Source organism: Nuphar pumila, chromosome 2 (genome assembly GCF_984573655.1).
Source record: "Nuphar pumila chromosome 2, dmNupPumi1.hap1.1, whole genome shotgun sequence".
NCBI lineage: Eukaryota > Viridiplantae > Streptophyta > Magnoliopsida > Nymphaeales > Nymphaeaceae > Nuphar > Nuphar pumila.
This window is the reverse complement of record NC_143250.1, coordinates 58224272-58239287: the sequence shown is the minus strand read 5'-3', so window position 1 is coordinate 58239287 and position 15016 is coordinate 58224272. Positions and strand designations below refer to the sequence as shown.

Sequence of the window (15016 nt, the reverse complement as noted above, 5' to 3'; positions counted from 1 at the left end):
TGTTTTTATTTTGCAGGCTATCAATAATGTTAAATGTATTGAATATAAAATTGGTGGTTGTCGGTTTTTATAATATGAAAGTCTGGATTTTAATTTAGCTGCCATGTCAGAACTGATATAAGCTATTTGCTCATTAGTTGTCGACTTTTTCCATGTGGTGATTTGTGATTTCCAGTTCAAGATATTATGCTGCATGTAAAGTTGTTCGACTGAAGATTTAGTGGAAGATTAAAAATGCATTTTCAAACTGCATATGAAGTTGATGCTCAAAATGACTACTAAGCTGCATATTCAGTGGAGATGTAGTTGCATATTTAGCTGCATAAAGTATGATGTTCAATTGCATATTTCTTAAAATGTTCCAATGCCCCTTTAAGTGTATATCATCTAGAAGGTTCAAATGACCATTAAGATGCTTATTCTCCAATGTTCTTATGCATGATAAGCTGTACATATTTTTCTGAAGTACTATTGCCTAACACTACATATTTGCTGAAAGTATCAAATGCCAACTAAGCTGTATATCTTGTGGAATGTTCAAATGAGAATGTGTTTGGAGAAATGTATATAGTTGTATTTCCAAATCTCTAAAGATTAAACTGCATGCTCAATAAAGGACACCAACAGTGTCTTTGCTTGTTTTGTGAAGCTTTTAATAAATGCCACCCTGTGTTGGGATGTCACAAGTCAAAACCTAATGGTACGTTGTGGCAATTTGCTATTGAAGAATAAATAAATAATAATAATGACGATGAATGATGATCTGGTAACTGAACCTATGGGTCGGTGGGTTGTGGACATATGAATGTCAAGCTAGTGTGTTGAGGGACATGCATAGACCATCGAAGTTATGATGTGAATCCACATGAAAATGAAAAAAAATAGTATTGTTGCCCGATTGGTTTAAAGCTATGTCACATGGGTGCGGGTGCGGGTGCGGGTGCGAGTGCGGGTGCGGGTGCGGGTGCGACACGGGTGCGGCACAATTTTAAAATTTTTGGACACGGGGACTCGGCAAAAAAAAAAAAATATATATATATATATATATATATATATATATATATATATATATAATTTTATTTTATTTTATTTTTAAAATGCCACAGGTGTCTGTGCACAGTCACAGACTGTGACTGTGCACAGGCACAGCACTGTGCACTGTGCACAGGCACAGCACTGTGCACTGTGCACAGGCACAGCACTGTGCACAGGCACAACACTGTGCACAGTCACAGACTGTGCACAGTGCACACTGCAAAGACTGTGCACACTGCAAAGACTGCACAGTCACAGTGCCTTTTTTATATATATTTTTTTAAATAAAAAATATAAAAAATTAGTTTTTTAGGGACATTTTTGGACTCGGTCAAAGTTGACCGAGTCCAAAATGTGGACGGACTCGGCCTGGACTCGTTGACCGAGTCCGACTCGGCGTTGACCGAGTCCGGGCCGAGTCTGAAGCCGCACCCGAGTCCGCACCCGTGTCGGGGCGTGTCGACTCGGGTGCGGCACCTCCTTAGCCGAGTCCGTGTGACATAGGTTTAAAGGCACCGGGGCATTCGTGCTCGACTGGTTTAAAGGCACCGAAGCACTTTGGGTAATAACCATAACATTGATGAGAAACTTAAATTTAATTTTTATGGCCTGACTGGTTTAAAGGTACCGAGGCTTGTGTGCTTGACTGGTTTAAAGGCACCGGAGCACTTTGAGTGGGTTTAAGCAAACAATATGTAAAAAGGATTTGGATGGTTTATGCACCTTGGTAATATGACTAAGGTTAGGATCTACTGCTAAGGTAGTTGAAGGAAGTTGGAGAGTGCCCTGTACTTCGGGAAAATAATTAAATGAAAAGATTAACCCACTCAGATTCGGGCTTACCTTGGAGAGGGTAGGTGGTACAAAACTCCGGGGACGTGTTTTTTTGTTCGAGCGTAAAGCGACTCGTTGGTCCCCAGTCTTCGAAGTTGGGGGGACCCAGACTACCAATATGTCCTAGGTGGTAGCTCTTTGTTCTTCTGCAGAAGTTAGGGATGCATCCTGTTTTGGTTTTGGCCTTTAGGAGTTTCTCTCAGTCACTGGCCGCTCCCTTGGGATTTCAATCTCAGTTAAAATGTTCGGGTTAATAAAATACCCTTGAATAATATACCCCCGAACGTTTTCTTCTGAGATGGTTGACTTGGCCCACGTGTACCCATAGGATAAGAAAAGATAAACATCAATTAGAACAGTTAAGTATCACTGTGATGGAGTCATTAAAGAGACATTTGCATATTTTTCAGCATGCTTTATATTGTGAAATTGTAATGATCTGAAATCCTGAAATAGGTAAATACGAGGTGATTGAACTATTACATGAAAGTTATGCATGTTATTGTTATTGTTGTTGCATCGCCTACCTCACTTGCTTATTAATGTTGCATACTATGCCTTACCTGCTCAGTTATTGTTATTGCATAATTGTTTACCTGCTTAGTTATTGTTATTGCATAATTGTTTACCTGCTCAGTTATTGTTATTGCATAATTGTTTATCTGCTCCTGTATATGACTGTTGATTTCTGTTGTTGCTTACTTGCTTATGTATATGTTGAAAATCACCCATGACACACACATCTCATACTGGACTCATGATATACCTACATTAAGAGTTACAGTTTTCCTACTTAGACGTGGTAGTCTAATTCCAATCAATTTACTATTTTTCTCAGGTAAAGAATAGGGTTTATGAGCGGCTGCGGGATGAGGCATCGGATCGAGATTTTTGGATTTATTGTTCCAGGGATCGCTTGGGTTCCTTTTATGATTTTAACTCTGATGATTTTCATTAATATTGAAATGAAATAAATGTCTTGGGTTTTTCTCCACCGTAATGTCTCGAAATGCTTAACCTTATTTTATTTCTTGTTTCCGCTGTTATAAAAAAAAATCCTCTAAAATTTGGGTTAAAATTTCGGGGCGTTACAAATGGTATCAGAGCTTGGGAACAATAAATCAAAGATCACGGTCGTGCCACACCCTGCAAGCGCTCTGTGAGTATGAGTTATTTTGTTTTGTTATTTATCATGTTATTTGTTCTTATTATTGTGATGCCCATATTAGCTTATAGGTAAATTCACGTCTACAATTGATCAGTTTTGACCTATTAGATGAATGACACATCACGCCTACAAATGATTAACTTTTAGGTTGTTTACTTATCATATCTACAAATCATTAGTATCAACCTATTAGGTGGATGATGTAGTTTCATTATAGATGACCTTATTATGATTGTCTGAATGGATTTAGCGTGCTTGCATAACTTGATTGATGCGTGTATCATGGATATTTGACTAAATTTCTTCGTAGATATGTGCGTGTGTTTCATGTCGAAATAATTGAATATGATTTGATGTAAGAATTATCAATGCACATGAAATGAGAAATTGATCTGAATGTCTCATATACATATATGATTGGAATCCTATCTGCATAACTCGAACTACGTAGAAGTTACGTATCTTGAGGTTTAGTTGATTCTTAATATATACATGATCTCATTGTATAGAACCCATGCTTTGGGTACGCATGATTCGATGTGAGATTTGAAAAATGCAATGTCCCTGGTGGCAATGATATGATACATAGGATAATAGGCTTTTTCATGATATGATTGAAATGCCACAGCATGCAATATATGCTTAAGTTCAATAGTGAACTATGATTCATGGAACCATAATGGGGAAAGGTGTAATTTTATGATTTATGTGCCAAATGAAGTAATGATGAATATTGATGATATATATGCTTGTGCCCATATTGGTGGCGATCGACCTTGAAAGCGGTCATTTCTGGTATCACTAATTTGGAACCTGTTGAGGACCTTTTCCATAAAGGATTATCTGTGAGGGTGTGTATGACCAAGATCAGGTAATCCGGCTAGAGCAGTAGATCTCCGTGAGGTAATACATTGTCCAAGAACGGGTAGCCGCAAAGACGGTAAATTCCTGTGAGGAAGTGTATTGTCCAAGACCGGGTATACCATCTAGGGCGGTAATTCCTTGTGAGGTTGTGCATTTCCTTGGATCTTGCTAATCTTTAAATAATAAAGAGTTGTGGTAAATTAGGAGAACTTGCTGAGATTGACCGATATAACCAGTTAGAAATCAATAGATTTGGCTTTAGTTATAGCAGAATTAGATCATTATTGATTTTTAAATCTTAATATGATGACATGTTTGTGTCTTTTGTGGATAAATGAGTCATTCTGTGAGAGAATTATGTCTTGAGCGAAATCTCGATTGGAGATAACTAACTGTGCAAAGCCTTGAGAAATAGGAATAAGTGGAGGTTAGTCGGGGGGAAAAAAAAAGTCTGTTAGAAATAGCACAGACAAAAACAACGACGCGGTTATGATAAAATAAATAAAATTGCATCCAATAACTAGAACAAGCTAAAGGAATAGCAGGTCATGTCGATCATCCGTGACTAAAACAAGTAGGAAGTAGTGAACATACACTCTAATTGTCTCAGGTTAAGACTTTTCTGTGATTTAGTACATTTTGCCATCAAAGAAATCATGTATGAATTCTGTCAAGACCAAATTTTAGCTCCAAACGTCTCTTAGAAACTCATTGTGCGTTGTCATGCTCCTTATATGTTGGGAGCTTGCACATATATGTGCATCCTTGTCGATAACAACTCCCACAGACTACGATCTCTACGGCATTTTTGCAATGAAATTTCGAGGACGAAATTCTTTTTAGGGGGAAAGGATGTAATACCCACGATTTTTATCAGATAAATAAATTTAGATTTTTAAGTCATTAAAGGTGATACACGAATATTTTATTGTTTTAATTATTTATTCGTAATTGGATCTTGGATGACCTATTTGGATCTTCAATGTTGGATACCAAATATCCTGTTTAGAACTCTGATATTCCATTCGGATCTTAGATATCGGACCACGAACCTTAAATTGAATATTTAATGATAGATTTTGGTCAAATGGATTGGATCCTCAAAGTTTAAATCAAAATTTTAATGGTAAAATTTCTATATTGGGTCTACAACACTTTAGTGGGATTGGTATAGCCTAGGCGATGTTCGGATCCATAACATTGCATTTGGATCTTCGACATCGAAACTTCAATATTAACCTAGATCCTTGTATGGAAACCGTAAGGATCGATGTATATCCATAATAATTCATTTGGATCCATAGTTCCAAATCATATAATTAAAACTTCAGATTTCTGGACCCAAATTTATTAAAAAGATTTACGAAGCACAATGGATCTTGGATCCATATTAAGTTATGTCAATTTTTGATTAACGTAAACGGATCCATAAAGGGTCCATATCTATGTATAATATCATAAAAATAAAATAAGATAATAATAAACATAACTTATATATATACCCAAGTTAATAAATAGATCCACAGTTGGATCCATCTGGATCCATATTTCGGGCAAGTTGCGGATCCGCACCATAGGTGAGTCGCAGATCCAACTCTTGGTTGGAACTCGGGTCTTGGACCCGGACCCAAGCCCTGCCCCGCATAAGTAAAAAAAAAAATTATAATATAAGGCAACCCGATACGGGTTGCCTGATAAAACAAAGCTGGTTAGGGTTCAGAGTGAACCCTAACCCTCATAAGGGGAAATCGCAAAGGGGCAACAGAGGGGAGATGCGCAGCCCCCGCCAGTGAGGGTAACGGCCCTCCCTTTTCGAGCAACCTTCTACATAGGCCCTCCCGTTTCTCTCTTCCTCCCACTTTCCTCTCTTCCTCCCACGCTCTCTCTTCCTCACACTCTCCTCTCTCTTGTCCGCACGGCTTAAGGAAGAACGCCCGACGACAGGGGAGCTCGACAGTGGAGCATTCGACAGTGGCCGACCCTCTTATCGCGACAGCAGTCTCCGATCGTCGGAAAAGCGTCGGAAGAGGTAGGAAATTTCTGTGTTCTCCATGTTGGGTACGTCGTGGGTTGAGACTATGGTGTGGCTTGTCCGGAAAAAAAAACCCAAATTCTCGATTTGGGGATTTCGGCTGTTGTGAAGAGAACCTCAAATCCAGTTCATCCCTTGTCCTTAGATTTCTTTTAAAACTAAATCTCATTTAAAACCCCAAATCACCGATTTGGGGGTTCCGGTTTTCTAAGTTGGAAAGGCGGCGTTGGATTTGCTGTGTATCCCAAATCAAAAATCTGGGATTTAGGTTTGCCGAAAATCCCAAATTCTCGATTTGGGGATTTCGAATTTTCGATAGTAGATTTTCCTATGGTTGATGCTGATGGTTTACATCAAGCATGCTCAGCCCACTTGGGTGGGTTTAACCGATACAAGGGCAGAATCTGGGTTCTGCATGCATGCTTAGCATATTTTGTCTTTAAGAAAATCGGTATTGGATCTTCAAATCTTGTCTAAATCGGGGTTTGTAGGGGTTACTATGTTTAGTAGAATGTTAAGTTCAAGCATGAAACAAAAGTCCTGCACAATCTCTGTATTTGATGAACCACGAACTGCCTGTTTGCCTTTATACACCTGTATGCTACGAAGGATGTTTGCACAATCTTTATATAAGACGAATTATGGAATAGGTTGTTATGTTGTGTATTCGTATGCAATCTCACCTACTGTATGCTTGCGCAACATCTGCATTTGATGAATCACAAAATAGGTTCGAAAAAGAAAAGAAGAAGTTGAGTTTAGCTCGCTAAATGGCGATACAGATTTCTTTATAAGTAAACCTGTTATTCTATAAGATGGCTGCCTAACATTGTTTTCTTCCTCATTCAATTAAGTAGAGGTTACCGGTTCTCATAGATCTTTTGAATCTATGGGGTTGTACTCCTCAGTTATGAGTAGGTCGTCTGTTTACAGCCTCATATGAGAATAGCAGTAACTTCTGACCCTTGAAGACAACCCAATATAAATTACACTGACATGTACATATAGAGTCAGGTCACCTGTAATTGGTTGAACTACTTTCCAAAACTTTACAACAAAATTAGGGATTTCGGTTAATCATAAGACAGCTTATGGGAATACCTTACCCTTTTTCTGTATTTGTTTTATTAGGAAGTCTTCTGTATCCTAATGGTAAGGATGAGTTGGAAATCACGGAAAAACCCTCTAATAAGCTAACCATTACTAGTGAGACATTTCACAGGAACACAAATTAATAACAATGATGCACTCTCCAACACTGCAGATTTTGAGGATGAATTAATGACTATAACACTGCGGAAAATTGTAACTGAAGTAACCATTTCTTTCCCTTAAGCCGTAAGCGGTCTTGTATTCATATATCTATGCGGATTTGGTATTCTGGTTGTTATTGATTCAATTAAAGCATTAGCTGCTGCCCAAAAGCAATCTTATTAAACCCAGCAGGAAACCAATACTTCAATTATTTCCCTGTTAACTACCTAACATAGATAAATTTATGTTTTTATTTTGCAGGCTATCAATAATGTTAAATGTATTGAATATGAAATTGGTGGTTGTCGGTTTTTATAATATGAAAGTCTGGATTTTAATTTAGCTGCCATGTCAGAACTGATATAAGTTATTTGCTCATTAGTTGTCGACTTTTTCCATGTGGTGATTTGTGATTTCCAGTTCAAGATATTATGCTGCATGTAAAGTTGTTCGACTGAAGATTTAGTGGAAGATTAAAAATGCATTTTTAAACTGCATATGAAGTTGATGCTCAAAATGACTACTAAGCTGCATATTCAGTGGAGATGTAGTTGCATATTTAGCTGCATAAATTATGATGTTCAATTGCATATTTCTTAAAATGTTCCAATGCCCCTTTAAGTGTATATCATCTAGAAGGTTCAAATGGCCATTAAGATGCTTATTCTCCAATGTTCTTATGCATGATAAGTTGTATATATTTTTCTGAAGTACTATTGCCTAACACTACATATTTGCTGAAAGTATCAAATGACAACTAAGTTGTATATCTTGTGGAATGTTCAAATGAGAATGTGTTTGGAGAAATGTATATAGTTGTATTTCCAAATCTCTAAAGATTAAACTGCATGCTCAATAAAGGACACCAACAGTGTCTTTGCTTGTTTTGCGAAGCTCTTAATAAATGTCACCCTGTGTTGGGATGTCACAAGTCAAAACCTAATGGTACGTTGTGGCAATTTGCTATTGAAGAATAAATAAATAATAATAATGACGATGAATGATGATCTGGTAACTGAACCTATGGGTCGGTGGGTTGTGGACATATGAATGTCAAGCTAGTGTGTTGAGGGACATGCATAGACCATCGAAGTTATGATGTGAATCCACATGAAAATGAAAAAAATAGTATTGTTGCCCGATTGGTTTAAAGGCACCGGGGCATTCGTGCTCGACTGGTTTAAAGGCACCGAAGCACTTTGGGTAATAACCATAACATTGATGAGAAACTTAAATTTAATTTTTATGGCCTGACTGGTTTAAAGGTACCGAGGCTTGTGTGCTTGACTGGTTTAAAGGCACCGGAGCACTTTGAGTGGGTTTAAGCAAACAATATGTAAAAAGGATTTGGATGGTTTATGCACCTTGGTAATATGACTAAGGTTAGGATCTACTGCTAAGGTAGTTGAAGGAAGTTGGAGAATGCCCTGTACTTCGGGAAAATAATTAAATGAAAAGATTAACCCACTCAGATTCGGGCTTACCTTGGAGAGGGTAGGTGGTACAAAACTCCGGGAACGTGTTTTTTTGTTCGAGCGTAAAGCGACTCGTTGGTCCCCAGTCTTCGGAGTTGGGGGGACCCAGACTACCAATATGTCCTAGGTGGTAGCTCTTTGTTCTTCTGCAGAAGTTAGGGATGCATCCTGTTTTGGTTTTGGCCTTTAGGAGTTTCTCTCGGTCACTGGCCGCTCCCTTGGGATTTCAATCTCAGTTAAAATGTTCGGGTTAATAAAATACCCTTGAATAATATACCCCCGAACGTTTTCTTCTGAGATGGTTGACTTGGCCCACGTGTACCCATGGGATAAGAAAAGATAAACATCAATTAGAGCAGTTAGGTATCACTGTGATGGAGTCATTAAAGAGACATTTGCATATTTTTCAGCATGCTTTATATTGTGAAATTGTAATGATCTGAAATCCTGAAATGGGTAAATACGAGGTGATTGAACTATTACATGAAAGTTATGCATGTTATTGTTATTGCTGTTGCATCGCCTACCTCACTTGCTTATTAATGTTGCATATTATGCCTTACCTGTTGAGTTATTGTTATTGCATAATTGTTTACCTGCTCAGTTATTGTTATTGCATAATTGTTTACCTGCTCAGTTATTGTTATTGCATAATTGTTTATCTACTCCTGTATATGACTGTTGATTTCTGTTGTTGCTTACTTGCTTATGTATATGTTGAAAATCACCCATGACACCCACATCTCATACTGGACTCATGATATACCTGCATTAAGAGTTACAGTTTTCCTACTTAGACGTGGTAGTCTAATTCCAATCAATTTACTATTTTTCTCAGGTAAAGAATAGGGTTTATGAGCGACTGCGGGATGAGGCATCGGATCGAGATTTTTGGATTTATTGTTCTAGGGATCGCTTGGGTTCCTTTTATGATTTTAACTCTGATGATTTTCATTGATATTGAAATGAAATAAATGTCTTGGGTTTCTCTCCACCGTAATGTCTCGAAATGCTTAACCTTATTTTATTTCTTGTTTCCGCTGTTATAAAAAAAAATTCCTCTAAAATTTGGGTTAAAATTTCGGGGCGTTACATTTATAGTGATGCTTTAGCAGATACTTATCTTGTACAATTGGGATTTCCACGATTTCGTGCATAAATAAGCTACAAAACTTGAAAGCAGATATAACTAGTACTTAGCAATCCAAGATTCAAAGTTTAATAAATCCATAATGTTCAACATTTTACCTTGTAATTTTCCAACGCAAACCGACTATCAGGAGGTATAGTTTTGTTGTATTTGCCAGTGAGAACTCCAGATGCAAGTGGGCTCCAGGTTGTAAGTCCTAGACCATATGTGCTGTAGAGAGGAAGATACTCAACTTCAACCTGCCTCAATATATTAAAATCATGTTTAGAGACAAAAGCATTATATAACATAACATAAAATCACTGGAAGTTCTAGATGGGCACAGCAAAAAATGAACTTGTAAGACCTAAGTCATAAATACATAAACATGTGTGTGTGTTTTGTGTGCATGTAGGCATATCCAAGGTTTTCTTTTACTTTTGAATAGCGCTAAGAGCACTCATGAATTGTTAGATATCCTCCTAAAACCTTCAAAAGAATTGTGAAACTATGAATTAGAAGAATAGTATAACAAGGGCATTTAGCCCTACAGTTATCTCTCTCTCTAAGGATTTGTATAAGCCTATAAGGTTATCTACAACATTGTAAGTTAATTTTTGTCATATTGCTCCAAATGACTGCATGATCACATTAGACAAACGAGGAAAGGATTCCAATTATGAAAAACTTATAATCCTAGCCTACATTTAGAGGGCATTTGAATGGTGGGACACACTCATTCATCGGGGCATGGGAGTCCTGCCAAAACGGGATGCATTTGTAATGTGTGTCACACTTTGGTGAGAAGCCATTGTCACACCCATGCATATTGGATGCTGCCAGGCAGTATGACAGCATCCTGGCTGGCAGCTTCCAGGGTGTTATAAAATGCCCCTTAAGGATTTGCACGTGAAAGACTTAAGACAGAAATGAACTTACCACCTACTGTATAATTATTGATAATGAGAAAAACATGAGAATAGGTCACAGAACACTATAAATAATGAAAACCATCAAGAGAAATATGGAAGGATGCACACACAATGCAAAGCAAAGACTATCTACTGTGGCTGAGGTAAAAACTTAATTAAAAAGCAACGGTTGCAAGGACAATCAAAGGACCTCAGCAATCTGAAGGATGGAAGGCACCACAAACAGTAAACCCTTCTAGCTGTAGATACATCACATGTAAAGGAAATCATATGGATCAATGATGATAGAACATTATCTCAAGATTCAATAGAAGTGGCGGATGGTATACCACAAGTCTTTCCCTTATGGTGGTCACATTTCATATGTCTTGCTTCTTGCAACGATGACAAATGATGCATTCGAAAATTGAAGCCGTCCTGAATTGCCACCTTATGCTAGTGGTGGCCAAACCTTCAATCCAAAAAATGATATAAGACGTGAGGCAACAGTTATTAAGTTGCCTAGACTAGATACTTAGCTAGATGCAGTGCTGTAGTGCAACTCCTCTAGAATGTGATCGATCAAGACCACATGAACAGTGGAATCAATGAATTATGAAGAAGAGCTGTGTCCGTGACCACAAAAACTACATAGAGTGTTTCTCCTACTAGAAAGAGAACAGCCTAGTCAATCAAGGGTACACTGCAGACATGGAAGAATACTACACTCATTGTTGCATACTGGCATAAAGTTATTTCATGATCTATATAGTGTAAACAATACATGAACAAGCTCTAGCGAGGGAACATATTTTGCCACTAAGGGTTATTTGCCTGAGTGCGAATTTTTTCCACATAAGCATGAATAAAGGGCACCGTTGAACCCATTATCCAAGCCAAACACATGAACTGATATTCCATGCCTTAAATCATATATCATAATTCAAATTATGTTGCTCTGCCCGACCAATGTCTGATCATTATAAGACCTCATGTGCAATTCTTTAATTGCATTTCTCATGGCCTTGCATGCATAATATAATCAATTTCACAAGAATAATGGAGGATAATAATTTTCTCAAAAAACAAAAGAGAATAATGGAAAAAGTTTCTTCCTTGTAGTCACCAACCAAGAGTAAAATCAGTGGAGATGAAACAAAGATGACCATGGATTGGAAAACAATCTGGTACAGTTGGCAACGGCAAAGAAATGAGAGGAAAAAAAAGGTTTTGCAATTAGGTAAGAATAAGTGCAGCAGAAAGCAAACAAGATGAAAAAGAAAATAAGCAGAACTGAACCGCAAGAGATTAGCTGCAGATAGAAAAAACATAAAAGATGCAAAAGTTGATGCGTACTTAGGCCCTATGTAAGCCTAGACACAGTGACGTCCTTATTTTTTAGCCTACTATGTAGACCTAGACACAGTCAGACAACGATTGATGTCCTTATCAGCAACAAAAGTGTTTAGCCCCTTCCACTACAATAAATTCGGTTTGGCAGGCCTGAGGATCTCAGAGGAACTTCAATCTGTCTCTTAAAATTCTTCAATAATTCTCAGAAATTGCAGATGAATGAATAAAGAAGCAGAGAAGAAGGACAACAGAGGCACCGCAACACAAACGCCCGTGCAACCAATATCTTCCCCACCCAACACCAAATTCGATCAGTCCAACAAAACCAGCTACCCTTTTCCTACCAAAATTCGAACACACCCACCATCCCAATTCACAAGATCACATTCGATCCCCATCACAGACCTAAATCTATTACAATCAACCAAAAGCGAGAAATGCGAGAGACGAAAACCAACCCAAATCAATAAGAAAATAACAAGAAGATAAAAGAAGGAAAAAAGCACGAAAAAGAAACATGTAACGACATTCAACAACAAAATCGCCATCACCAACCAAAGAAAAACAAACGAACGGACACGATTAAGAAGGAATCCATAGACCTTGTGGCGGGAGAGGAGGTTGTACTCGGGCTGCTCGACAACGGGCCCGACGAGGTCGAGGCGGTGGGCGACGGACCAGGCCTCGGTGATCTGCTGGGCGGACCACTCGCTGGTGCCCCAGTAGAAGGCCCATCCCTGGTCGATGACGTAGTTCATGGCGCGGACGGTCTCCTCGATCGGGGTGGAAGCGTCGGGGCGGTGGCAGTAGAGGACGTCGATGTAGTCCATGTCGAGGCGCTTGAGGGAGGCGCGGGTGCCCTCGACGATGTGCTTGCGGGACAGTCCCTTGTCATTGGGACCGGGACCGCCCCAGAAGATCTTGGTGGAGATGACGAGATCGGAGCGCTTCCACCCCAGCTCTCTCATGGCCTGCCCCATGATCTCCTCCGCGCGGCCGTTGGCGTACACCTCCGCGTTGTCGAAGAAGTTGACGCCGTTGTCGCGGCAGCACTGGAGTATGGACTTGGCCTCCCGGACGTCGAGCTGGTTGCCGAAGCTGACCCACGCGCCGTAGGACAGCTGGCTCACCCTCAGTCCCGTCCTCCCCAGGTTCTTGTACTGCATGGTGGCTGTGGCCGGATGGGTACCTGATCCTCCTCTTCCCATGGTGGCGTTTCTCTGTGAGAGATGATGATGATGATCAAGAATGAGGAGCAGCAGCAGAAAGAGAAGGAGAGAGGTGTTTGACCACGCTTTGTTTCAGCGAGGGGACAGAGGAGAAAGGCAGACTGGCAGAGTCTCGGTGGGTGAGAGGTCTGCTGCGCTGACCCTTATCGTGGCAGAGGTTTTGCGGTTTTGTTGTAGATAAATTACTACTAAAATCGGATTCCTCGGTAGTTCGTGCCTTTTTGAGTGGTGAGCAATGAGCAGCGTGGATTCGTTCTTGAAAAATAAAAAAGGAAAATTCTAATTTCCAAAAATAGGCTTTACGTTTCTGAATTTTTTTATATAAATTTCTAAACAAAGGTCTACCTTTTGTCACATGAAGTGAAGATTTAGGGTATGTTTGACGGTAAGTCCCACGCATCGCGCGGGAAAAAAAACACAAAAAATCATATTTTTTAACAAACATCGCCGTCTGCCGCGTCTATTATTCGCTGTTCTTTTTGTTTCACATACTCCTGTTACAAAAATAACAAGGATTGGCAAAACAATTTAAAAAAAAAAACATCGACGGCCGATGGGTGAAGTCGGTCTGCAACCTGATGTCGAACAGCGTTCCTAAGTAAAACAGCTTCAGCAAATCCTCCATGGCCTCATCGAACCGGTCCCGGGAAGCCAAAGGCGGCCACTCTGCCACGTCTGGCTGCCCGTGCACGACCTCCTCGTCGGCCTCGGCCTCGGCCCTGGCAGGGGAGGCGGTAGTGGCGGACGCGGCTTCCTCGCGGGATTTGAAGACGGAGAGCTCCTCGTTGAGGGCGGCGACGAGGGGCTGGCGTAGCTTCTCGTACTCCTCGATGAGGGCAACGACGACGGGCTTCGAGCGGAGGACCTCCTCTTGCTCACTATTAATGGGCTTGCCTTGAGCCTTGCTCTCCTCCGTCTACACGATTCGGTTTTACTTCTTGCGGTGGGCGCGTAGCCGCTTGTTCATCATGCTCAAAATGGGACCGTCCTGGGTCACCATCTCCGAGGCCCCAGATGCCACCGTCAATGCCATCACCGCAACCTTTTCCTTCTGGCCTTCCACTACAGAGAGAGATTAGGGCAAATGCAGAAGGATTCCTCGTCTTGTTTTTGCTTCTATAGAGGCTTGAAGGCGGGTTTGAGGAACAGTCTATACACTAGGGGGGCCAAGAACCTCGATGAGGCTATCTAGGTGGCAACTCTCCTTGATGATGACTGGAAGGAGGGACAAAGGTCACAGAAGAATAAAATCGGGGTTCAAAAACCCGAGTTCAAGAAGAAGTTTGGTGGGAGGCGATTCCACCCTCAGAACAAGAAGCCACGACACAAGAATGGCACCAAACTCAGGCCAGGACAGAATCAAAGGTGTCAGAAGTGCAATCGCTTTCACCCCGGACAACAATGTCTACGTGAGACAGGAGGGTGTCTCTACTGTGGAAAAATGGGACATTATATCAAGGAGTGTCGGAAGAAGCAAGCCAATGATGCACGGTGCGGCACTGAAGGACAGCAGCCTCAACAACATCGTGTATGCTACCACAACTGACAAACTAGAGAAGGGGGACCTTGTGCAAGGTACCGTACTTGTTTCGGGTCAAGCTGCCCTTGTCTTATTTGACTGTGGAGCTTCTCATTCCTTCATTTCTTTATATTTTGCAAAACAACTTAGAATTCCCACAGAATCATTGAATCAAGAACTAGTAGTATATAACTCTATAGGATTAAATGAACT

General features: G+C 40.1%; 1 protein-coding gene across 1 annotated transcript in view; it reads right to left on the bottom strand.

Annotated features, from left to right (window-relative positions):
- The window catches only part of LOC149845522 (putative voltage-gated potassium channel subunit beta), an 85949-nt gene extending 72511 nt beyond the window's left edge, over positions 1-13438 (bottom strand). The window contains exons 1-2 of the mRNA XM_089995811.1: positions 12658-13438; positions 9911-10051 (exon numbers count right to left, since the gene is read on the bottom strand). Of these exons, the coding sequence (XP_089851937.1) occupies positions 9911-10051; positions 12658-13263 (747 nt within the window). The 5' untranslated portion in view covers positions 13264-13438. The remainder of the gene's footprint in view (positions 1-9910; positions 10052-12657) is intronic.
- Between the last annotated feature and the right edge of the window lie 1578 nt (positions 13439-15016).